Source organism: Lepus europaeus, chromosome 18 (assembly GCF_033115175.1).
Source record: "Lepus europaeus isolate LE1 chromosome 18, mLepTim1.pri, whole genome shotgun sequence".
NCBI lineage: Eukaryota > Metazoa > Chordata > Mammalia > Lagomorpha > Leporidae > Lepus > Lepus europaeus.
The window spans coordinates 46,795,612-46,820,774 of NC_084844.1; the positions used below are offsets into that span (position 1 = coordinate 46,795,612).

At 54.9% G+C, this 25,163-nt stretch overlaps 2 protein-coding genes across 9 annotated transcripts in view; one reads left to right on the top strand and one right to left on the bottom strand.

Moving 5' to 3' along the window:
• The first annotated feature begins 10,365 nt into the window (after positions 1–10,365).
• Positions 10,366–20,292, top strand: SERPINF1 (serpin family F member 1). 3 transcript variants are annotated; one of them, XM_062175407.1, is made up of 8 exons: positions 10,366–10,472; positions 13,578–13,602; positions 15,162–15,358; positions 15,796–15,951; positions 16,327–16,530; positions 17,883–18,025; positions 19,268–19,478; positions 19,907–20,292. In XM_062175407.1, the coding sequence occupies exons 1-8, from the start codon at positions 10,373–10,375 to the stop codon at positions 20,164–20,166; spliced, it is 1,296 nt and encodes a 431-aa protein (XP_062031391.1). In that variant the 5' UTR covers positions 10,366–10,372; the 3' UTR covers positions 20,167–20,292. The 3 variants fall into 3 exon arrangements, with proteins under 3 accessions (XP_062031391.1, XP_062031392.1, XP_062031390.1); XM_062175408.1 differs by having other exon boundaries at positions 10,388–10,472; positions 13,578–13,668; positions 15,160–15,358; XM_062175406.1 differs by lacking the exon at positions 10,366–10,472 and adding an exon at positions 10,498–10,515 and having other exon boundaries at positions 13,578–13,668; positions 15,160–15,358.
• Positions 20,271–25,163, bottom strand: part of SMYD4 (SET and MYND domain containing 4) — a 62,607-nt gene continuing 57,714 nt past the window's right edge. For all 6 annotated transcript variants that reach the window (XM_062175402.1, XM_062175403.1, XM_062175400.1 and 3 more), the window contains one exon: positions 20,271–23,295. In XM_062175402.1, coding sequence (XP_062031386.1) covers positions 23,142–23,295 — 154 coding nt within the window. In that variant the 3' untranslated portion in view covers positions 20,271–23,141. The remainder of the gene's footprint in view (positions 23,296–25,163) is intronic.

A 25,163-nucleotide genomic window follows, 5' to 3' on the forward strand; every position in this document is an offset into this window, starting at 1 on the left:
TCCTGTCTCCCTCCTCTGCCGAGACAGGGGAGGGCCCCATGAACTCCCCAAGCTCTTTTGTAAAGTTTTGTAGTGATTTGTATGCCGCCGGAATAAAGAATGAATGGGCCTGGCTGGTTTGAGATCACGGTCTGGGCATGGGTCAGGGCTGGGGTGGGGGCGGTGCTGACCACACTGGGAAATGGGCCCCGAGGAGGGCCGGCAGCCCTCACTGCCACGTTGGTCTCGGGCCACCCGCCAGCCCTGGCCAGGGCCACCTCCACGCCAGCCTGGCTCTGCTCTCAGCCTGCTCTCCACATACCCCGGGCGGCCGGTAACGAGGGCGTCTCAGAATAGTGCCAGCCTCCTGGTTTGGGAGAAGAACTGGCAATTACAGGGCTTGTGGGGTTTCTAATTACACGCTGGCCCCTCTGCCAGGGGCAGGCGCCCGCCAGCCGGGGGCAGACTCCAGCTGCAGGCTGTCGGTGGTCGAGGATTTGGGGGACACAGCTGGGGGTACTTTGGCTCAGCAGCAGTGGGGGTGGGGCAGCATGGGTGTCCCAGTGGGCCCTCGCGGGTGGTCAGGCCTCCCACTAATGTGCAGTGGTGAAGGGCAAGCGCCTGGGGGGTGGAGAGACCTGGCCTGGAATCTTGGTTCTTGCAAACCAGCAGCGTAGGGAGCCAGGTGATAAACACGGGAAATATGGGGGTGCTGTCGGAACAGCTGTGGTGAAAAAGCAGGGCAGGGGACAGGGCTGGGAGGCAGCCCCCCGAGAAGGTAACACCAGAGCAAAGGCTGGCAGGAGGGGAGGGGGTACCGAGGGAACCTCAGGGAGGGGCCGCCGGGCAGAGGGTAGCAGATGCCGAGGGCCTGAGCTAGGCACTGCTTGGAGGCTCGGGGTAAGCGGGAGTGGAGGAAGCGAGTCAAAGGGGAGCTGGGGACCCTGCACAGGGTCTGCTAGAGTCTGTGGTTTTTAATAAGAAATGGAGGGGGACCGGCGCTGTGGCGCAGTAGGTTAATCCTCTGCCTGCAGTGCCAGCATCCCATATGGGCGCCGGTTCTAGTCCCGGCTGCTCCACCTCCAGTCCAACTCTCTGCTGTGCCTGGGAAAACAGTAGAAGATGGCCCAAGTCCTTGAGCCCCTGCACCCACGTGGGAAGACCCAGAGGAAGCTCCTGGCTCCTGGCTTCGGATCAGCACACCTCAGGCTGTTGTGGCCATTTGGAGAGTAAACCAGGGGAAGGAAGACCTTTCTCTCTGTCTCTCCCTCTCACTGTCTGTAACTCTCTCAAATAAAAAATAAAAAAAGAAGAAGAAGAAGTGGAGGAATTAACTCACCAAGTCTGACAACTTGAACTTTTTTAAAGATTTAATTATTTGAAAGGCAGAGTTACAGAGAGAGGGGGGACATACACAGGGGAGAGGGGGAGAGAGACAGAGACAGAGACATAGAGACAGAGAGACAGAGATCTTCCATCCCCTGGCTCACTTCCCGCTGGCCACAACAGCTAGGACCACCACCAGGAGCCTGGAACTCCACCTGGGTCTCCCGCGTGTGTTGCAGGGGCCCGAGCCCTTGGGCCGTCCTCTGCTGCTTTCCGAGGCACGTTAGCAGGGAGCTGGGTAGGAAGTAGAGCAGCCAGGGTTCAGTATGGGACGTCAGCATTGCAGGCAGCAGCCACAGTGCCGGCCTGCGTCAGCTTGATCTTACCCCCAAGTCTTTCTCAGCCTTCTCCTCCTCTCCTTTCAGTCCAGGGCCCTCTCCGGGCCTAGTCCCCACTCCCCAGGGCCACTGCCTGCCGCTGTTCTGGCCGCCGTGCCCATCACCTGCCCTGCAGGCGCTCACAGAGCACCTCCCACATGCCGGCAGTGCACTCAGCTCCATGGGTGCAGCACCAACAAGCAGATAAAAGACCCTCAATTTTTTTTTTAAGATTTATTTATTTATTTACTTATTTGACAGGTAGAGTTACAGGTAGAGAGAGAGAGAGAAAGGTCTCTTTCTGTTGGTTTACCCCCTAAATGGCCGCCACAGCCTGCGCTGTGCTGATCCGAATCCAGGAGCCAGGCGCTTCCTCCTGGTCTCCCATGCAAGTGCAGGGCCCAAGCACTTGGGCCATCCTCCACTGCACTCCCGGGCCACGGCAGAGAGCTGGACTGGAAGAGGGGCAACCAGGACCAGAAATCGGTACCCATATGGGATGGCAGCACTGCAGGCAGAGGATTAACCAAGTGAGCCATGGCGCCGGGCCCAAAAGACCCTCATTTCATCAGAGCCTAAGTATGGTGGTGGGGTCATCCAGACCACAAACAGAAACAAATAGGAGATCCAGTAAGCAGAGTAAGTGTCATAAAGGAAATTCTCAAGGTTCTGTGATGCTGAGTATTGGGGAAAAACCTTCCCAAGGTGACATTGGAGCTGAGAGATGGATGAAACAAAAGCCTGACCAGCCACAGAGACGGAGTGTTCAGGAAGAGGTGACACCAGGGCAAAGGGCCTGGGGCAGAAAGGGGCTTTGATCATTGGAGAAGCAGCAAAGAAGGCCAGTGTGACAGGGTGACAGGCCACGGAGAACATGGAAGGCTGAAGCCGGAGAGGTCAGCTGGGGCCGGACCACAGGGGCTTTGCGGGCCAGGACAGGGTTTGCACCTTATTCCGAGCAGAAGGAGAGCCGCCAAGGGCGCTGCTTTAAAGTGTTCATTGAAGTGCAACCTGCAGAGCACACAGGCGTAGCTGTGCCTCAAGTTCTTAGATTCTCTTGTGAGCCGAATCCGCCTGTGGAACCAAGAACAGCATCCAAGTCCAGAACCGGAGCTCTCTCCACTGCCGCCTTAGGACACACACGAGTCCTTCCTTTTGCTGTTAAGTGTATTTTTAGTTTTTATTTGAGAGGGAGAGGGAGAGAGAGAGGCTTTCACATGCTTGCAACAACCAGGTTGAAGGAGCCAGGAGCCCCATCCGGGTCTCCCATGCAGGTGCTGGGACCCAAGCACCTGAGCCACCCCCTGCTGCCTCCCCTGATTGTGAGCATCAGCAGGAAGTTAGCTGGGAAGCACAGGCGAGGCTTGAACCAGGCACTCTGACAGGCGCTGTGGGCGCCCCGAGCAGTAACTCGACTGCTGTGCTAAACGCCCAGCCCAGTCCTCCCCGTCTCTGGGCGTTATCTGCCGGCATCGTGCAGTCTGCTGTGTCCTGGGTCTGCTGCTTTCCTTCGGCGCCCGTTTGTGGATCCACTGATGCCATTGTGGACGGCGATGCTTCCTTCACTGAGGAAGCTCTTAGCTGCGGGGGCCGGGGTCTGAGTTAAGCCCAGGACGCTCATGGGCTGCAGCGTGGAGGGCAGACCTTGGAGAGACAGTGGGAGGAGGAGGAACGGTCAGCAGGCGAGACACGAAGGGGGCATGACCTGCAATCAGAATGCAGGTGCTCGCGTGGGAGACCCCGAGGAAGCTCCTGGCTCCTGGCTTAGGATCGGCGCAGCTCTGGCCATTGCGGCCATCTGGGGAGTGAACCAGCAGATGGAAGGCCTCCCCCCCCCCTCCTTCTCTCTCTGTGTATCTCTGGCTTTCAAATAAATAAATAAATCTTTTTTTTTTTTTATTAATGCAGGTGTTTTACAGACTGAAGTTCTTAGAGTGTGTGGAAGTTGAGCAAAAGAAAAACCCAAGGATAGCGGGGTTCATCATTTAAAATTCCCATGGGAGACCAGGAAAAGCACCTGGCTCCTGCCATCGGATCAGCGTGGTGCGCCGGCCGCAGCGCGCCTACCGCGGCGGCCATTGGAGGGTGAACCAACGGCAAAAGGAAGACCTTTCTCTCTGTCTCTCTCTCTCTCACTGTCCACTCTGCCTGTAAAAAAAAAAAAAAAAAAAAAAAAAAAAAAAAAAAAAATCTAAATTCCTGGGTTTGGGTAACAGGCATTTGGCCTAGCAGTTAAGATACCTGCATCCCATGTTGGGGCACCTGGGTTTAACAGCTGCCTCGCTTCCAGTTCCAGCTTCTTGTACTGCAGACCCTGAAGGCAGTGAGGTTGGCTCAGGCAACTGGGTTCTTTTTTTTTTTTTTTTTCTTTTAAAGACTTACTTATTTTTTTTGAAAGTCAGAGTTACACAGAGAGAAAAAGAGAGACAGAGAGAAAGAGAGAGGCCTTCAGGGCCGGCACTGCAGGTCAACAGGCTAATCCTCCGCCTGCGGTGCCAGCACCCCAGGTTCTAGTCCTGGTTGGGGCGCCGGATTCTGTCCCGGTTGCCCCTCTTCCAGGCCAGCTCTCTGCTGTGGCCCGGGAGTGCAGTGGAGGATGGCCCAAGTGCCTGGGTCCTGCACCCGCATGGGAGACCAGGAGGAAGCACCTGGCTCCTGGCTTCCGATTGGTGCAGTGCGCCAGCCACAGCGGCCATTGTTGGGTGAACCAATGGAAAAGGAAGACCTTTCTCTGTCTCTCTCTCTCACTGTCCTGTCAAAAAAAGAGAGAGAGAGAGAGAGAGAGAGAGAGGTCTTTCACCCGCTGGTTCATTCCCCAGTTGGCTGCAATGGCTGGAGCTGGGCTGATCTGAAGCCAGGAGCCAGGAGCTTCTTCCAGGTCTCCCACATGGATGCAGGGGCCAAGGAATTGGGCCATCTTCCACTGCTTTCCCAGGCCATAGCAGAGAGCCAGATGGGAAGTGGAACAGCCGGGACTCGACCCTGCGCTCATATGGGATGCAGGTAGTGGCTTCACCAGCTACACCACAGCGCCGGCCCCAAGTAACTGGGTTCTGACAACCAGTACGGAAACCGGAGCTGAGTCTGTGGCTCCCAGCTTTGCCCTCGGTCCAGCACCATCTGTTGCCAGCATCTGGAGAGTGAACCAGCAGATGGGAGACTTCTCTCTCTTTCCTCTCTTAAATAAATAATTTTTGAAGAGATGAATTCCTGGGTTTTTGAGAAAATGGGTAGGTGGAGTGTCTTTCACTGAGACGGGAAGCAGAGTGAGGGACAGATTTTAGGGTGGGTCAGAGATTTCCATTCTGAACACGTTATGGCGGAAACACCACACTGACATAGGGGGCCACGTGTCCCAACCTTCTGCGGAAAGGGCTTGCGCCTGTGGCTCCGGCTCAAGTAACAGCACCCCTGGGGTGGGAGGTGCTTGCCTCAGGGGGTAAGATCCCACTTGGGGTGCCTGCATCTCCGGGCTGAGCTCAAGCGCTGGTTCCACGTCTAATGTGCACCATGGAAGGCACCAGGCGAGGACTCCAATAGCAAGCCCCTGGGGAGTGAACCAGAAGATGGAAGATCTCCGTCTCTGCCTTTCAAATTAAATAAATAAAATTATATATAAAAATGGCATCACACCCCCTCTTGTGCTTGGAAGTGTTACAGCTCTCTCTCCCGCTCTCCGTCTCTCCCTCTCAAATAAAACTTTTAAAAATAAACAGGGACAGAGCCCAGCACCGTGGCTCACTTGGCTAATTCTCCGCCTGTGCCGCCGGCATCCCATATGGGCACCTGGTTCTAGTCCCAGTTGCTCCTCTTCCAGTCCAGCTCTCTGCTGTGGCCCGGGAGGGCAGTGGAGGATGGGCCAAGTCCTTGGGCCCTGCACCCCATGGGAGACCAGGGGGAAGTGCCTGGCTCCTGGCTTCGGATTGGTGCAGCGCCGGCCATAGCGGCCATTTAGGGGGTAAACCAACGGAAGGAAGACCTTTCTCTCTCTGTCTCTTTCTCTCTGTCTGTAATTCTACCTGTCAAATAAATAAATAAATAATATTTTTTAAAAAACCCTAAAAAATAAACAGGGACAGTCACTGTCACACGGCAGTGAAGTGCCTGCATCCCACATGGGAGTGCTTGGTTTGAGTCCTCGCTGCGCCACTTCTGATCCAGCTTCCTGCTGATGTGCAGATGATAGTTCGGGTACTTGGGCCCCTGCTACCCATATGAGGGACTTGGAAGGAAGGTTTGTGTACGTGTGTGTGTGTGTGTGTTTATTTTGGCTTAAAATGGCACAAATGTCTTTTCTGATAATTGACATGAAGGTGTGGGTGGGGCCGTGTGCCTGGCAAAGTCTCCGGCGGGGGAATCCTTCCTGCCCCTCCAGCTTCCAGGCAAGCCCTGGCTTGTGCTGCTTCGCTCTGGTGTCTGCATCAGCACACATCTTCCCTCCCCTCTCAGTTCCTTGGCTTCCTGCTAAAAAATAAGATTTATTCAGTTATTTATTTGAAAAGCAGAGTGACTGAGAGATAGATATAAAGAAGAGAGCTTCCATCTGCTGGTTCACTCCCCAGATGGCCACAACAACCAGGGCTGGGCCAGGCCCCAGCCAGGAGCCAGGAGCTCCATCTGGGTCTCCCACATGGATGCAGGGGCCCAAGCACTCAGGCCATCCTGTGATGATTTCCCAAGTGGATTAGCAGAGAGCTGGATTGGAAGTGGAGCAGCCAGGACTTGAACTGATGATCATACGGGATGCCGGCATTGCAGTTGGTGGCTTAACCCCTGAGCCACAACACAAGCCCATAAATTTGTCTCCTTTATAATTTATAATGAAATAATCAAGACATACAAAAAGACAGAATTGCATAGCATCATTATCCCACAAATATTCTTATTAGGGTGACAGCCCTACACTCCCTCCTCAGCTCTTCCCCTGCCCCCATAACTATGATACAGAATGCAGTTTTATTATTTTTGTCATGTAAGTGTTTATCACTGAGTGCTATGTGCAAGAAGTCTTCCAAGAGTTCATGAAACAGGAAAATGTGTATTATAAAAAACCATGCATGGATTTCAAAATTTGTTGCACCAACATAAATGTACATATTTTTAAAATTTTTTTAAAAGATTTATTTATTTATTTGAAAGTCAGAGTTATACAGAGAGAGAAGAGGCAGAGAGAGAGAGAGAGAGAGAGAGAGAGAGAGAGGTCTTCCATCCGCTGGTTCACTCCCCAGTTTGCCGCAACGGCCGGAGCTGCACTGATCCGAAGCCAGGAGCCAGGAGCTTCTTCCAGGTCTCCCACGTGGGTGCAGGGGCCCAAGGACTTGGGCCACCTTCCACGGCTTAACCAGGCCATAGCAGAGAGCTGGATCAGAAGAGGAGCAGCCGGGACTCGAACTGGCACCCATATGGGATGCCAGTGCTTCAGGCCAGGGTGTTAACCCACTGTACCACAGTGCTAGCTCCAAAAAATGTCCCTTCCTTCCTTCCGTTCTTGCTTTCTTTTTTAGGTTTATTTATTTATTTGAAAGGCAGAGTTACAGAGAGGCAGAGACAGAGAGAGAAAGAGACATCTTCCATCTCCTGGGTCATTTCCCAAATAGCTGCAAAGACTGGAGCTGGACCTATCAGAAGCCAGGAGCCACATGGGCCTCCCACATGGGTGCAGGGACCCAAGGAGTTGGGCCATCTTCTACTGCTTTCCCAGGTCATAACAGAGAGCTGGATCAGAAGTGGAGCAGCTGGGACTCGACCTGGTACCCATATGAGATGCCAGCACTGCAGGCAGTGGCTTTACCTGCTACACCACACCGTCGGACCCATAAATATATTTTTAATTCCATTTTTATAAGCTTTTTGGTGTATCTTTATGGAATTGGTTTTCAGTTTTTATTTTTTTATTTAAAATTTTATTTATTTGATGGGCAGGGAGAGTGAGAGAGAGAGAGCGTTCAATGGCTGGGCAGAAGCTAGGAGTCAGGAACTCAATCCAAGTCTCCCATGTTGGTGTCAGGAGCCTAACTATGAGCCATCACCGCTGTCTCCAGGCGTGTATTACAGGAAGCTGGAGTTGAGAATTCAATCCAACTCTTGTGTGGGACACAGGCATCTTAACCAATGTCTTAACCACTAAGTAAAAAACTCACTCTTGGCTGGCGCCATGGCTTAACAGGCTAATCCTCTGCCTTGCGGCGCCGGCACACCGGGTTCTAGTCCCGGTTGGGGTGCCAGATTCTATCCTGGTTGCCTCTCTTCCAGGCCAGCTCTCTGCTGTGGCCCGGGAAGGCAGTGGAGGATGGCCCAAGTCCTTGGGCCCTGCACCCGCATGGGAGACCAGGAGAAGCACCTGGCTCCTGGCTTCGGATCAGCGAGATGTGCCGGCCACAGTGGCCATTGGAGGGTGAACCAACGGCAAAAAGGAAGACCTCTCTCTCTCTCTCTCTCTCTCTCTCACAATCCACTCTGCCTGTCAAAGAAAAAAAAAAAAAACAACCCTCAATCTCTTGCATGTTTTTATTTTTAATCTTAATTTAATTTTAGAGGTTTATTTATTAATTTGAAAGGCAGAGTTTCAGCAAGACAGAGAGAGAGAGAGAGAGAGAGAGAGAGATTTTCCATCTGTTAGTTCACTCTCCAGATGGTGCAATGGGCATGGCTGTGCCAGGCTGAAGCCAGGAGCCAGGAGCTTCATCCGGGTCTCCCATGTGGGTGGCAGGGACCCAGGCATTTGAGCCATCTTCCATCGCTTTCTCAAGCGAATTAGCAGATAGCAAGATTGGAAGTGGAGTGCCCAGGACTCGAACCAGTGCCAATATGGGATCCTGGTGTCACAGGGGACAGACAGCTTTATCTACACCACAATGCCGGCCCCTTTGGGATATAAGAGATTTTGGTTGTCTGCATCCTCACAAACACTAGTATTGTCAAATGTTTAAAATTAAAAACAATGTTATTTATTTTAAAGGCAGAGTGAAAGAGAGAGAGAGTAAAAGCGAGAGAGAGAGAGAGAGAGAGAGAGAGAGGGAGAGAGAGAGATCTTCCATTTGCTAGTTCACCCCCGAAATGGCCATAACAGCTAGGTGTGCACCAAGCTGAAGCCGGGAACCAGGAACTCCATCCTGTACTCCCACAGGGGTGCCAGGGACTCGCGCACTTGAGCCATCATCTCCCGCCTCCCTGAATGCATTACCAGGAAGCTGGATTGAAGTGGAGTAGCAAGGACTTGAAGGGCACTCAGTGTGGGATGCGGGCTTCCCCAGTGGCAGCTGATTCCACTCCAGCACAGTGCCATCCCCACACTTTTCCATGGACAGCAGGTTGTAGGTCGGACCTGCCACCTTTGGAGCGCTCTGCAGGCATTGTGGTTAGCAGCTCCTGGAGTGGACGGTGCAGCCACAGCGATTCCCCATGTCACTGGAGCCATCAGTTCCCACGGCAGCCTCTGTTAGCAGCCGGCTAGCTGCGGGCTTTTCTCGTTCATGACCCCCGTCTCCTCCAGGTGCCCAGCACAGAGATGCACGACAATTTTTTTTGTGACTATGGACACATTCTTCCTTGTATAAAGCTGCCCCTGGCCACAGGAAAGTTCTACCCAGAGTCCCTCGTGCTGCTTTCTCTTCCATGAGCTAAATGTCCCCGAGCACTCTTGCTCTTCTCTGATCTCTTTCTCTGAACGGTTGTTGCTCTTTCTTGGCCAGAACTCGTACATGCTGAGAAGATGTTTTGCTAGGGACAGGCATTATGGCTCCGCAGGTTAAGCTACCACTTGGGACATCCACATGTCATATCAGAGTGCCGGCTCCAGTCTTGGATGCTGTGCTAATGAGCCTGGGAGGCAGCAGGTGATGGTTCAGGTGCTTGGGCCCCTGCAATCCACGTGGGAGACCTGGATGGAGTTCCAGGCTCTAGGTCATTACCTGGCCCAGCACCAGCTGTCGCCACTATTTGTGGAGTGAACCAGAGAATGGAAGATCTGTCTCTGTCACTCTAGCTTTCAAATAAACAAATCTTTAAAAAAGAAAATGATTTAGTGACATTCCCTAATCACTTCGTATATCACTGTTTCCATCTCACCGCCGTGTGGAAGGTTTCCAAACACGGCCAGGTGAGGCCGGCCCAGGAGTCTCTGCGCCAAGGCAGGCTCCACGCGCCCAGCTTGATGGGTGACGCAGAGTGGGCCTCCTCTCAGCTCTGCCTCGGCTCCTTCTCCCCCACTGCCTTTTGTAATCTTCAGAATTCACAGAATTTCTGAGCTGAGAAAGCATAGACACCCAGGGTCCATCCTCACTTTGCAGCCAGAGGAAAGGGTGAGGTATCTCACCCCAAATCCCAGGGAGCCCCACAGCCAAGGGCCAGGAAGCCCCACGAGACCTGACCTTGGCCACTGCCTGCCTCCCTGGCCTCCTCTTGAGGGGCTCTCCTGCTCAGCCCTGTCTCCCACCCCAGGCTGTCCAGGTGCCCTCTGGGGTCAGCCAGCTTGCAGGGAGTTCCAGCAGGCAGCAAGGAGGGGCAGGCCCGGCAGGCAGACCTAGGGGCAGAGGAGGGTGCACAAACATGTGTGTCTTGGGGGTGTAGGGGTGGTAGGGCCTCTGTGTGTTAGAGTTGACACCAGACAATGATGCAATCACAGGATGCAAATTGAGTGCAGGTCGCTTTAAGAAAGGAATAGCTGTAATTTGAAGCCTGCTGGACGCTGGATGGGGAGGCGGCAAAAAAAGCTCCTGTGCTTGCCGGAGCCCCCTCAGTGTGCAAGCTTAGAGGGAGCTGGGCCTGCGTGGAGCTGCAGCGGACCCACAGGTAAAGCAGTGCCCTGTCCAGCCGGCGGGCCAGGCAAAGACGGGTGAGGTGCCCCTGGGCTGGGGGCACTGACAGAGAAAGGGGTCTCCCAGGGAGCAGAAAAGAGGGGTGCACAGGAGAGGAGGTGGCGGCCAGTAGCTCCTGCCACTTGCACATGAGCAGAGTGGGTGAGCGAGGGCACAGGGTGGTTGTGGGGAGATAGGCCAGGACCCCATTACCCCTAAACCCCACATCAGTCGAAGAGTCTGGAAGAACTTTTGAATGAAGCCAGTGGGAAACAATAGGGGTGGGGAGCTAAGCGGCTGGGTCAGGGCTGAGCAGCACCCAGGGCGCTGGAGTCCCGGGGGGGCAGGAGGCTCCCAGGGAGCTGCTCCCACCAGGGGCGGTCGGCGGGTCTGTCCCTCCTGCCCCCCAGTCCTGGCTTCCCTTAGCCTGGTGAGCAGCTGGCCTGCGGGAGCTCTGCCCTGGGGCTGGGACAGGGGACAGCTGGCCCATCTCTCCAGTCCCCACCCGCCCTCTTGGCCAAAGCAGCTGCAGGGAGAACTGGGGGACACTGAGGCTGTGGCCTGTCACTAATGATGACCGTCACTTTGTCCAGCTGGTGTCTGGGTGCGGGGGCTTGGCTGCCGGAGCTGTCCCTCCCTCGCCCTTTCCACCGTCCCAGGCAAGGAGTGGGTCTGAGCCAAAGAAGAGCTGCCGGCTTCTCAGAAACCCCACCACTGTCTGGCACGCCCAGGGCCACCAGGAGTTCAGCTCCCAGGAGTGGTGGGGATTGCGGCGTTCAACTCCCAGGGCTGGTCCTTCTGGGGTGTGGGGAAGGGCAGCTCGAGGGCACCATAGCTTGACTCATTCAGGTTCTGAGACTTCAGAAAGAGCCTGCCCTCTGGGCCGGAGAGGTCGGCACGGGAGGGCCAGGGGAGAGGGAGGTGCCCGTCCCGCACTGCCCAGAGGTCCCCTGCCATGTGGCCGGAGGCTGTGACTCTGGGGGGAGGAGGAGGAGGGATGGTGTTTGCCTCACAACTGGCTTTAATCTGAAACACATGTACTGGCTTGCTGCTGTCCTTCTAGCTTCCAGGCAAAACCATAAAATCCCAGCGCCTGTGCCTCTTGCATTTGGGCAAGGCAGCAGAAAATACGGCCTGGCCCTGGCAGGGAAGTCACCCACCTCCCTGGTGCCTTGCCACCCACCCGGTCTGGCTTGCACACGGCTCTCCGGACAGGTTGTCCTCGCCGTCCCTGTGCCCCCGGCCCAGCACCATCACCTTGGGCAGGGCACTGCCTCTACTCTGCAGGCCCCCACGCAGAGCCTCCCTGGTCGGGGACTCTAACAACCTCGCCACTGCTGCCTGTGCCCCTGTGACTTGAGAAGGACCATGCAAGGACGGGCCTTTGAAACCTCTTCCACTCGCCCCAGACCCCCGCCCCGTCCAGCTCTGGGCCCTCTTTGGACCCCGAGCCTTCTCCTCCTCGCCTCAGCCTACCCACGTGGGGGACAGGGATCAAGCACGTGACCTGAGGCTTGGGTTTGGACTCCGTGGGGACTGAAGAAGGCCCCACCCTCAAGTGCCTTTGAACTGTGAGCTTGGCTTCCTGCCGGCGGCTCCTGTCTCACTGCCCTCCCCAGGGCCGGAGAGGCTGGAGCTCAGGGTCTGTCTTCAGCCTCGGCCCCTGCACGCCTCACTGTCAGCTCCGGGTGGGGCTGGGTGGAGCGCAGCTGCAGGCCGGGGTGGCGCTGAGGCCTCTGTCTCTCCCTGCTGTGTCTCCAGGGCGAGCGGCAGGGCGGCCACGTGGAAGAGCAGCTGCTGGGTGGAACTCTCGCTGAGACACCCACACTCTCGGGCAGGGTTTGGAAAGCCTGGCTGCTTCCCACTGGCAGGCCCTCCCTGTCTCCCGCTGAGCGATCTTTGCCTTTGGTGCGCCGCAGTGTCGCCCGGCCGATCACCCCGTTTCATTTCAAGGACTCTGGTCAACACTCACATGCTGCATCGCCAACTTCTCTGATCCACTTTGCTGTGTGTGTGTGTGTGTGTGTGTATGTCAGGGGGTGGTGGTGGCTAGTCCAGCTCGCTAACCAGAAGACCTCTGGGGGGGCTTCTCTGTGATGCCCCTCACCCCTAGCTGTCTTCATTCTCGCCACCCCCAGATCTGACCCCAGGGTGAGCTCAGGGATGAGGTGAATGTAGGACTGGGGATGGCGTAGGACACGGGGTAGATTCCAGAGTTTTCTTTTGTGTTCCAGGGGCCAGACCAGAGCCTGCCTGGAGAGGCTGTTGTTTGGGAAGTGGAGGGATGTGGGGCTGTTTAACCTGAAGGGAGAGGCTGCCGGGACGTGAGAGCCATTTTTGAGCTCCTGGGGAAGAGGAGGCTGTGCGGCTGCACGGCGGCGAAGGGGGATCGCAGAGTCTGGCTGAGGGGAGACACTGGGGATCACGGACGAGCTTGCTGGCTTCTGGCATGAGCTAATTTAATGCTCACTACAATAGCCAGCCACTACTTTATTTGCAAGAGAAAAAATTACAATTTAGAGAGTGATAGAGATACAGAATTGAGAGTTGAGCCCGGGCTGCCTGACCCTGGACCCTGCACTCCTAGCCATAAGAGGAAGAGCTCTGGGAATGCCACGGGCTGGGGCGAGAGTGGGAACGAGGGCTTTCCTGAGGCCACGCTTCGGGCCAGAGCCATTTAAGAAAGAGTTTGAGAACCTGCGGAGATAGCACGGCTGGACCGGATGCTCGGGTTTTTTGGCTGTCTGCATCCTCTGATTCTACGGATAAGACCCGCACTCTCTTAGGAGACAAGTGAGCCGGTCGGGCACCTCCAGGGGCAAACTTTAGTGTGCGTTTGTGCTAGACCAGACTCCACACAGCGGAGCCCTGCTCTGCAGCTGTGGGTCCCCTGACAGATGATGGTGTCATCTCTGGGTCACGGGGCAGGTGGAGGGCTGCAGCGCACACGGCTGGGGGGGGGGGGGGGGACGCCTGAGTCCTCGTCAGGCTTGGGAGGTGCGGGGGGTGGTACCTCTGGCCCTGCCCAGCCCCTGCTCCGTGTTCTGGGCGTGGCTGGTGGGTGAGAAAAGCGGCCTCACCGCCGCTCCTTCTGTTGCAGACCCAGGATGCAGGCCCTGGTGCTACTCCTCTGGACGGGAGCCCTCCTTGGGCACAGCAGCTGCCAGAACATCGCAAGCAGCCCGGAGGAGGTCAGTAGGGGTGGGTGGGCAGCATCAGAGGTCCCAGCCTCTCCTTACCAGGAAGCTTGGGGGGTGGGAGAGGGTGCCAGGCACCCAGGTTCCAGGCCAGGCTGGGGCATTTATTTGTCCCGGACTCGATTTCAAAACAGAGAGAAAACCTTTTATCTTTCAGGAGACAGAGTGTGATCAAAAGTAAGATCCAAAAACGTGAACCCCGTGAACAACTCCAGGCCCCGTTTCCTTGCATGACTGGTGGGGCTCACCGAGTGGATGGAAGTCTGGGTGTTTGTTCAGATGCCGACCAGGCGCGCAGCAGAGCGAAGGGCCCGGCCAGCCCTCTCCCTTGCCCAGAGAGCACAGCAGGGCTGAAGGCAGATTCATGCACTGGGCGAGAAGCCCGTGCTGACAGTGGGGGAAGGGTGGCCGGCACAGGAGCTGCAGCCCCGGGCTTTGTGGGAGTTGGGAGCTTGAGTTCTGGCTCTACTCCTCACTAGGTCTTTTTACCTCGGTCTCTGCTGAAGTGTAAAGTGGGATACAGACACCCACTGGGTGGTGGTAGCTGGTTAAGAGGCCTACATCCAATACTGGAGTGCCTGGGTTTGAGTCCCAGCTCCAGCTCCTGACTCCAGCTTCCTGCTACTGCAGACCCTGGGAGGCAGCGATGGTGGCTCAGGCAGCTGGTTTCCTGCCACCCATCAGAGACCTGGACCGTGCTTCCAGTTCCTGGCTCAGGCCTTGACTGTTTGAGGCATCTGGGGAGTGGGCCAGTGGGTGGGATATCTCAGCACTCTGCTCTCCAGCAAAACCAAAAGCCACCCTGACGGTGCCACGGCGGCTGTTCATTTCCCCATCTATCAAACGCCTACTCTGAAGGCAGGTACGGGACTCCGTTATTGCCTTTCAAGGAGCTCAGGGCTTCGAGACACCGTGGTTGGAGTGTCACGTTCGCCAAACACACCGCCAAGTGTGAAATGAAGTAACTCAACTGCGAAGAGCTAGCAGGGGGCCCGGTGCCTGGCAGGCGGTTCTCGAAGTGGTAGATGACGCTGAAAAAAGATCGGAAAACTCAAAAGGTCCCCTCAGATCGGGGTGGCTAGGAAAAAGCTGCAAAGGAGGAGGAGACACGGAAGAGGCCATGAACGGAAGGGAGGGTTTCATAGCAGCGCCTAGGCAGAGACCCCCACGCCCCAGAGAGAAAGCAGGAATATACTTCCAGGGAGCTCGTTCGGCTTGAGCACGGGGTTTCTTGGGGGGTGAGGGAAGTCCTTGTCAATTTTTAATTTTTGAAGCGTGTCGCAAGTGTGTGAGCCTGGCCAGTTGTCTCTCCCTCGGCTGCCTCTCCCCAGCTGAGGGCCCCTGCGCAATCAGGGGAACAGACAGCCCTGGGCAGGCTCAGGGCCCCTGCTCGAGCTAGGAGCTCAGCCGCGGGCCAGCAGGACATCGCCTCGCGAAGCCTCGAGGCCGCTGAAGCCAAGCCCAGGCCTCCCTGTCTCCCGGCAGGGCTCCCCGGCCCCCGACGGCACCGGGCCGCCGCTGGAGGAGGACGACCCCTTCTTCAAGGTCCCCGTGAACAAGCTGGCGGCGGCCGTTTCCAACTTCGGCTATGACCTGTACCGCCAGAGGTCCGCCGAGAGCCCCACGGCCAACGTGCTCCTGTCGCCGCTCAGCGTGGCCACGGCGCTCTCGGCCCTCTCGCTGGGTGAGTGTGCAGTCGCAGAGGGTGCCCGCGGGGCTCTGCGCACGCGCGGCACGGGGCGGCGGGGCGCTCCCCCGCCCCCGAGGCTGCGGGCACGGGGCTCCCGGGAAAGGTGCTGGGTGTCCCGGGCGCCTACCGGCGTGGTGGCTTCATTCGTGCAGCCACCGTGTGCCAACTGACCCCCGGGGGATGAGCGGACCCTGCTCCTGGCGTCCCCGCTGAGCTCGCAGGGGTCTCTGATAAGTACGTGCTGCAGACTGGGTGTGCTGCCTTTAGCCTACCTTCGGCACGGAACACAGTCCCTGCGTCTTCCACCGCCTTCTAATTGCCCGCCTAGAATGTCCTCCGGGCTCAGCCTACGGAGGGAGGCTCTCGGCAGACAAAGCGGGATACGGTGTCCCTGTCCTGGGACGGTCAGCGAGGCCTTGTCTGTGTGGCAGGAGCCGAGCAGCGAACAGAATCCCTCATACAGCGGGCGCTCTACTACGACCTGATCAGCAACCCGGACATCCACGGCACCTACAAGGAGCTTCTGGCCGCCGTCACGGCCCCGCAGAAAAACCTCAAGAGTGCCTCCCGCATCATCTTTGAGAGGAGTGAGTGGCCCTCCCGGCCTGGGGCTCCGGGTGCCGCGCTGGGGGCTTCTTTCTAAACAGTAGGCGCTGTGTGCTCAGGCCAGGCCTGGCACTCACGGACAGGAAGGGCCCTGTGAGCCCCAGAGGATCAGAGAGAGGAAGTGGGTTGTGGCGGGGACAGCAGGAGGGTGGGGGCAGGGCAGTAACAGCAATGAGTGAACTCTCTTGTTCCCTGGCCAGACCCTGGGGGAAGCCAGCAGAAGTCCCAGCAGGTCCCTGGGAGAGTGGTCGGGAAGTGGGGGCTGCTGAGAGGCGAGCCAGAAGCTGAGCCTGGTGGGCGCTCAGAGGACGCGGCTGTGAGGCTCGTACACTAACCTCTGCTCTGTTCTCTCTCAGAGCTGCGGATCAAATCCAGCTTCGTGGCACCGCTGGAGAAGGCGTATGGGACCAGACCCAGGGTCCTGAGTGGCAACCCTCGCTTAGACCTTCAGGAGCTCAACGGCTGGGTGCAGGCCCAGATGAAAGGGAAGGTGGCCAGGTCTGCCAGGGAGGTGCCCAGTGACATCAGCATTTTCCTCCTCGGCGTGGCTTATTTCAAGGGTGAGAGCTTCTCTACTTCCCTTTTGGCCACGAGTGGCTGGAAGGTGTCTGAGGGGGCTGGGCCAGGCTCCGAGAAGTCGAGAAGTCGTGTTGAACATGAACCTGGGGCGGAGCCAGAGGAGGGTGTGAGCGCCGCGCTTGCCAGCATGCGTCTCTCTGCTCCTCGTGTCTATACTGCACAAGAAGCTGGCAGAAGAGCAGAGAAAGAAAGAGAATGAACACCAGGGGGCCTTTCTGGGGCTGGACATTGCGTTAGGTTCCTGGACTTGCAGTCAGACCAGGTTTATTTGTTTTTAAATATTTATTTAAAAAAGAGAGAGAGAGAGAGAGAGAGAGAGAGAGAGAGAGAGAGAGATCTTCCATCCACTGGTTTACTCCTCAGATGGCTACAACAGCCAGGATTGGGTCAGATGAAAGCCAGGAACTCCACCTGGATCCAGGGGCCCAAGGACTTGGCCATCTTCTGCTGCTTTCCCAGGCACGTTAGCAGGGAGCTGGATTGGAAGCGGAGCAGCCAGGACTTGAACCAGCTTTCTGATACGGGATGCTGGCATCACAGGTGGCAGCTTAACCCACTGTACCATAGGGCCGGCCCCTAGATCAGGTGTAAATGCTGGCTCTGCCTTTACCCTGCACACATTTCATAACCTCTCTAGGCCTGCTTTCTCAACTGCTGGTGAAAACCATACACCTACTTTATAGTCCTTTTGCAGATGTTACCTCTCATTTGCACAGCAACCCTGGTACTGTACCGGGGACATGGCGTGTGCTCATCCACCTGCATTCTCCTGCCATGTTGTGCTGATGTGCCCAGTGTGAGGACTGCCCCGGTCAGGTCCAGTAAGGCCTTGGGGAGCTGTTTGGGCCACATCCCCCATCAAGTGCTTTGTAACCACCCATCAGGTGGCACTCCACTGCTAGAGAAAAGTCTGACGGCTTCCTACTTCCCGCAGTGATGTCCAGTGAGTGGGAGGGCAGTGACACACCCAGGACACGGAAGGCGCTTGGGCGTGGGCTTGCTTGGAGGGTATCTGCACGCCACGTCACATGTGTGGGTGGCAGCCAGGGATGATCTGACATTGGTGGTCCCTCCCAGCTGTGACTTCCTTCGATTCTGTCACCCACCCAGAGACATCCGTGTAGATGTGCACACCAGTTTGCTTTCTGCTGTACACAGTTAGCTTATTTCCATCTGAGCTTGCCTGGGGAAGGCATTCGGGTCCAAACCACACGTCGAGACGGAGTGACTGCCTGCTGTGTCAGGACCTCGGACGATGGCGAGCCCTCCAGCTGGGCAGTTTCCACCGGCCCTGTCCGCTGGGGCTCAGGACACTCTGTTCCTCTCATTCCAGGGCAGTGGGTAACAAAGTTTGACTCCAGAAAGACTTCCCTCCAGGATTTCCACTTGGATGAGGAGAGGACTGTGAAAGTCCCCATGATGTCAGACCCCAAGGCCACTTTACGCTATGGCTTGGATTCTGATCTCAACTGCAAGGTCTGTAGCGCTGGGGTGGACAGTGGGAGTGCGGGGAGGGCAGAGGCAGCACGGTGTGGCCTTGGAGACAGACAGCTGCCTACATTTTACCTGCTGTGTGACTTGAGCAAGTTAGCAACATCTCTGAACCACCCCTGTTCTCAAAATGGCGTGGGGGGAGGTTATCAAAACTCACCCTCAGTTTGTTGTAAGGATTAATGGTCCGGCAAGATTGGGCAGTTGCTATCTTTCCTTTTTTGGAGACCTTCAAATTTTGGGAAAAAAAAAAAGCTGCCACAGACTCCAAGCTGCTGACATTCTGAGGCCTCCATGAATATTAGCTCTAAGTCAGTAGTAGCTGTGGACCTTTTCTGGGCCATGGATCCAAGGACTTGACAAGAGAGCCTGGGATGCTGGCTGGGAATGCCCCAAGAGTGCATGAACACACTTCTTGTCTGTGACTTCAGGGGGCTTTTGGCACTGGGACTCCATTTGTCCTGTGGATTTTTAGGTTAATTACTTAAAAAAGGTTTATTTATTTATTTGAAAGGTAGAGTGACAGACCAGGGTAGTGGTGGTGGGAGAGAGAGAGAGAGAATCTTTCATCTGCTGGTTCACTTTCTAAATGCCGTCAACAGCTAAGGTTAGGCCAGGACCATACCAGAATCCAGGAACTCCATCCAGGTCTCCTACTTGGCTGGTAGGAACCAGCCATAATCTGCTGCCTCCCAAGTGCAAAGTCAGGAAGTGGGGTCAGAAGTGGAGGAGCTGGGACATGATCCAGGGCACTCTGATATGGGAAGCAGGTATCCCAAGCAGCAGCTTAAACTGCTGCACTACAATGCCAGCCGTTAGGTTAATCACTTTTGTTAATGCTGTTTCTGTAGTGCTGTGTCCACCACCCCCACTTCTAGTCCAGTGCTCTGCACACGACAGATGGTCAGTAAATGTTAGCAGATGGACTCTGGGCAAAGAGAGACCTGGAATTCAGCTCGTGTTCCTTAGACCCACGGAAGAGACTCAGCAGCAGCTTCACTTGGTTTTAGGCTAAGGAAGGGGGCAACAGCCTACGTGCGGAAGGAACATTCGGAGGTGACTTGCTGCCAGGAAGCACAAACCTAGAGGGCCAACTGCCACATCTGTCGGGGCTGAGGCAGACACGAGGCCCAGGCCCCCACAGGACAGGGAAGGCAGCCTTTGGGGAGTGTCTGTCCCCAGACTCTTGAGCCCTGATACTAACCCCCGCGCTTCCTGCTGTTTCAGATCGCCCAGCTGCCCCTGACCGGAAGCATGAGCATCATCTTCTTCTTGCCCCTGAGACCAACTCAGAACTTGACCTTGATAGAAGAGAGCCTCACCTCTGAGTTCATTCATGACATAGACCGAGAGCTGAAGACTATCCAGGCAGTCCTGAGCATCCCCAAGCTGAAGCTGAGTTTTGAAGGCGAAGTCACTAAGGCCCTGCAGGAGACAAGTATGTTTGCCAGACCGCTCTGCTCTTGGCGGGTGGGACGGGGTTGAGTCTTTGAGCCTTGAACTTACAGGTTCCATGGTCTCGTGGGGAGGCCCCGGATGGTTCCTCCATTGTAATAGTGCTGGGGTCAGGGCAAGGAGACTGAGCAGCCTTGCTTATCGGCCTCATTGCTTAGCCCTGGGAACATACGTGCCCTAACAGGACACAGGACTGTGCCTCCCAGACAGGTCTGTTTGACCTGGCTTCTAATCTAAACCTTACATGTGTGCCCTGGTGAGTCTCGCAACCCTCCGCCAGTCCCGAGGCCTGCCTGTCTCACAGCAGGTCAAAGGCGATGTTTTGCTCCCAGCTTGTTGCCTGCTTGAGAAATTCTCCCTGGGATGCTGGATAAGGCAGGTTTCCATGAGACTCTCTCCTGATCTCTGCAGAGCTGCAACCCTTGTTTGAGTCACCTGACTTCAGCAAGATCACAGGCAAGCCCATCAAGCTCACTCACGTGGAACACCGGGCTGGCTTTGAGTGGAATGAGGACGGGGCGGCAACCAGCCTGGGGCCAGCAGTGCAGCCTGCCCGCCTCGCCTTCTCCCTGGACTACCACCTGAACCAGCCTTTCATCTTTGTGCTGAGGGACTCGGACACAGGGGCCCTGCTCTTCATAGGCAAGATTCTGGACCCCAGGGGCACTTAATGCTCTGGTTTAATGTCCCAGTACCCTAAGAGAAAACCCCAGAGGGATGGCAGATTATACATTACATTAAGGCTGCCGTGGTAATGTTTCAGTGTATACTTTGCAATAAAAGAGCTTTATCTTTCATTTTTGTTACTTTGTTCCTCCTGATTTTAGCTATGCTAAGCTTAGTATGAAGATAAATTGCCCTCCAGGAGTTTGCTGTCTTTAACTTATAGCCTGGTTGTATCGAAACTCGCAGAAGTCACCACTATTAGTTATCTGCCCTGTATACTGTAAGGGCTGTTTTTCTGCTCTGGGGGTGTTGATGCACTAGGACCACTGACTCCCTGTCCCCCACAACTAGAAGCAGGCTTTTATTTATTTTATTTATTTATTTTTTGACAGGCAGAGTGGACAGTGAGAGAGAGAGAGACAGAGAGAAAGGTCTTCCTTTGCCGTTGGTTCACCCTCCAATGGCCGCCGTGGCTGGCGCACAGCAGCTGGCGCACCGCGCTGATCCGAAGCCAGGAGCCAGGTGCTTCTCCTGGTCTCCCATGGGGTGCAGGGCCCAAGGACTTGGGCCATCCTCCACTGCACTCCTGGGCCACAGCAGAGAGCTGGCCTGGAAGAGAGGCAACCGGGACAGAATCTGGCGCCCCGACCAGGACTAGAACCTGGTGTGTCGGCGCCGCAGGCAGAGGATTAGCCTAGTGAGCCACAGCGCCAGCCAGGAAGCAGGCTTTTAAATAAACCAGACTAGGTTTTCATGTAAGCAGTCAAGCTAATGTCACATGTGACAACATGAGATAACACATGGATAGATAAGGAAGAATTTGTAAGTCAGGAAATAATTATTTTATAAAACATGTAGAGAAACTTAAGTATACATAAAATGGGACTTGATATATAAAAATTCTGAAATTAAAGAAAAAAGATGTATTTATTTATATGAAAGGCAGAATGACAGAGATTGAGACAGAAGAAGGAGAGGAGATCGTCTGTCCACTGGTTCACTCCCCAGATGGCTGCAGCAACCAGGGCTGGGCCAGGCTGAAGCCAGAGCCAGGAGCTCCACCAGAGTCTCCCAGCCCAAGCACTTAGGGCCATCATCTACTGCCTTCTCAGGGACATCAGCAGGAAGCTGGGATGGAAGTGGAGTAGCTGGGACTGGAACCAGCGCTCCAATGTGGTATGTGGGTGTCCCAAGCAGTGGCTTGGCCTACAGTGCCCCAGTGCCCACCCAGAAACCTTCCTTTTAAGGGAGTATACCCATTTAACAAAGTATAATAGGGTCCTTTTCAGGGATGGGGAATACGGCAAATTTGGGGACAAAGTAACAACAGAATTGTCTGTGGGGGTAAAGTTTCTCTTTTCAGGGGCACTGACCAGCCCTGGCCACGACGAGTTACTAGAAAGGAGGAGGGATGAAGTGCTGCCCACCTTTCACCCCACAGATGTTGAGCGCTGCCTGTGCTCCAAACACTAGGCTTCCTGCAAGGCCTCTGCCAGCCTCTGCAGGGCTATTCATTTCCTAATTATGATGCCATGGCAACCACTGGGCACTTCCTGGGCACGGCCAGGGCCGGCAAACTCTCAAAAGCAGTGCGGACCTGGCAATCTTTCCCACGAACTCATTTGAACCCTCAGTCACCGGTGGTGATCTAGCAACCAGAGGTCAGACCCAGAGAATCCGGCGGCCTTCTGACCAGGATGGGGCCTGCACCACTGCTCCACGTCCCGGTGGAAGGCAGCCATCGTCTCCACCTCCTGCCTCTGAAGTCTGAAACCACAGCAGCGACATCCACACCCTAGCATTTCTGGAAATCCCTCGCTGCCCGTTCCCGTACTCACGCCGTCTGGATTCCATTTGCTGCACGGGGAGGTCTGGTAGAGCAGTGGTCTCTTTCTAGGCTTGCTGACTGATAGGAGAACTTGGACAGAGGCGCACGTGTTATAAAGTCGTTCCCACAAATTTGATTGTATTAGGGCTTGGCCAGTGAGGCTGCCAAGCAGACAGAATCCAAGCCAGACGGCCGGCAAACTGGTTGAAAACAAATTTAAGAGTGGCCATCCCTGGAAGAAACCGTCCAACGAGCGTCCTGTCCTTTTTCTCCACTCACAACTTACACTGCAAGGGTAGCAACAGAGGGTTTGGGGAAGCTAGAGACCCTGAGTGCAACTGTGTGTCTCGTGGAGTCTTTGCTTTATTTTTTCAATTACAATATAATTATCAAGGGTTTAGTTCCCACTGGAGTGGTGCGCAACACTTCATGACTACTAGAAGCCCCCGGAATGTTCCAGCTATCATCACTGAGTGAGGTGGAATCCGGCCAAAACCCAGGCTCACATCCAGATGCCTGAAGATCAGTTGGAATCCTCTTAAAGGACCAGCACTCTCTAGACACTAGACTAGTTCTAAGCCTTTTCTGGGAACTGGGTTTTTTATTGGAGGACTGTTAACTGTGTCTATAAACAGTCATTAGGGGCTGGCCTCGTGGTGCAGAGGTCAAGCTGTGGCTTGGAACACTGGCATCCAGTATGAGTGCTGGTTTGAGTCCCAGCTGCTCTTCTTCTAATCCCAGCTCCCTACCAATGTACCTGGGAAGGCAGCCGAAGATGGCCCAAGTGCTTGGGCCCCTGCACCCATGTGGGAGACCCAGAAGAGGCTTCTGGCTGTTGACTTCATCCTGGCCTGACCCCGGCCGTTTGGGGCCATTTGGGGAGTGAACCAGCCAGATGGAAGATCTCTTTCTTTCACTCTGCCTTTCAAATAAATAAAAAATAAATCTTAATATAAAAGGAAAAAGAAGCAGTCATTAAAATAGGTGAGTATCTCCCTCTCACTGGGGTGTTTTCTGAGGCCTGCCTGCCCTCATGCACCGGGCTTGGGACCACTGGGCAAGTCCTATCTTTCCTGGCTAAGTATGGCAGCAACAGAGCCTCTTTTAACTTGTCTTCCTTGGGCTGCTTCTCTGAGGGTCACTCTGGGAACCCTATGCTGAGGGCCCCACAGGGACGGGTGGCAAGTCCAATAAACAGGATTTCATCTGCTGGAGCTCCTGGATCTCATCACTGCAGGGGCCGCAGTGCATGGCCAGGACCATCTCTGCCTTCTGTATCGTGCTCAGAGCTTCGGGTACTTCAAACCTGGATGGGGAGGCAACAGTAAGAGTTCATTCATTCAGGGCTGGCACTGTGGTATATTGGGTAAAGCCGCCACCTGCAGTGCCAGCATCCCATATGGGCACCGGTTCAAGTCCCAGCTGCTCCACTTCCAATCCAGCTCTCGGCTATGGCTTCGGAAAGCAGTACAAAATGGCCCAACTCCTTGGGCCCCTGCACCTGCATGGAAGACCCGGAAGAAGTTCCTGGCTCCTAGCTTTGGATTGGTGCAGCTCCGGCTGTTGTGGCCAATTGGGGAGTGAACCAACAGATGGAAGACCTCTCTCTCTTTCTCACTGCCTCTCTGTGTAACTCTGACTTTCAAATAAATAAATAAATCTTAAAAAAAAAAAATTCAGGGCTGGCGCTGTGGCACAGTGGGTTAACGCCCTGGCCTGAAGTGCCGGCATCCCATATGGGTGCTGGTTCTAGTCCTGGCTGCTCCTCTTCCGATCCAGCTCTCTGCTATGGCCTGGGATAGCAGAAGATGGCCCAAGCCCTTGGGCCCCTGCACCCACATGGGAGACCTGGAAGAAGCTCCTGGCTCCTGGCTTTGGATCAGCGCAGCTCCGGCCGTTGTGGCCAATCGGGGAGTGAACGATCGGATGGAAGACTTCTTTCCCTCTGCCTCTCCTCTGTGTGTAATTCTGATTTTCAAATAAATAAATAAATCTTTAAAAAAAATTCATTCATTCGTTTATCCTGGCTGCTTCACTTCCCATCCAGCTGCCCGCTAATGTGCCTGGGAAAAGCACTGGATTATGGCCTGAGTGCTTGGGCCCCCCACTCATGTGGGAGACCCAGATGGAATTTCAGCTCTAGTTTTGGCCTGGCCTGGCCCCAGGCCTTTGTGGACATTTGGGGAGTGAACCAGTGGATGGAAGATCTCTCTCTGTCTCTCTTTCTCTGTGTCACACTGCCTTTCGAATAAATAAATAAACTTAAAAAAAAAAAAAAAGAGTTCCACTTATTTGGCCAAGCCTATGTCAATTGAGAGCTCACACACTGTGAAGAATACAGAGTGAGATGAGCTCACTTCTGTCCTCAAGGGTTTATAATCTAGAAAGGTGCATAAAATACTTTCACAAACACATTGCAAGGCAGAGTTTGAGAAAAAAGTTACTAAAAATAAGTATACACACTCCAGGATCCTGAGGAAAACAGACAAACTTAAGACTTTAATCTTTATTTTAGAAAATTTATTTACCTATTTGGTAGCAGAGTGACACAAAGAGAGAACTTCATCTGCCAGTCTATTCCTCAAATGGCCCTAATGGCGGGGGCTGGGTCAGGCTGAAGCTGTGAGCAGGAGCTCCATCTGGGTCTCCCATATGACTGGTGGGGAGCCAAGTACATTAGCCATCACCTGCTGCTTCCCAGCACGTTAGCAGGAGGCTGGATGGGCAGCAGAATAGCCGGGACTTGAACCAGCACCCCTATGTGGGATGCAGGTGTCTCAAGTGGCAGCTTAATCCGCTGCACCACGATGCCTGCCCCTTCTGTAATATTTACGCGGAGACTCACATAGGGATTTTCACCTTAGACTTAGGGTAAGCAAGTCGACCTCTGACCCAGGCCTTTTTTCTCTCTGATCAAATCGGCCATCTATGTCTTAGGTATCAGGTTCACTCGCCATTCATAATCTTAAATTTTTTTTTTTTAATAGAGAAAAGCGCTCTAGGCTTTTATTTATTTATTTATTTATTTTTTTGCCAGGCAGAGTGGATAGTGAGGGAGAGAGATAGAGAGAAAGGTCTTCCTTTTTGCCGTTGGTTCACCCTCCAATGGCCGCTGCAGCCGGCGCATTGCGCTGATCCGAAGCCAGGAGCCAGGTGCGTCTCCTGGTCTCCCAT

What these genes read in the sequence shown, in the direction of transcription:
- SERPINF1 (XM_062175407.1), top strand. Translation starts at nt 10,373, where the DNA reads ATGGGGAGGCGGCAAAAAAAGCTCCTGTGCTTGCCGGAGCCCCCTCAG. An exon ending in GAGCTGCAGCGGACCCACAG is followed by an intron (nt 10,473 to 13,577) that starts GTAAAGCAGTGC and finishes CTTCTGTTGCAG; the next exon opens with ACCCAGGATGCAGGCCCTGG. An exon ending in GGATGCAGGCCCTGGTGCTA is followed by an intron (nt 13,603 to 15,161) that starts CTCCTCTGGACG and finishes CTCCCGGCAGGG; the next exon opens with CTCCCCGGCCCCCGACGGCA.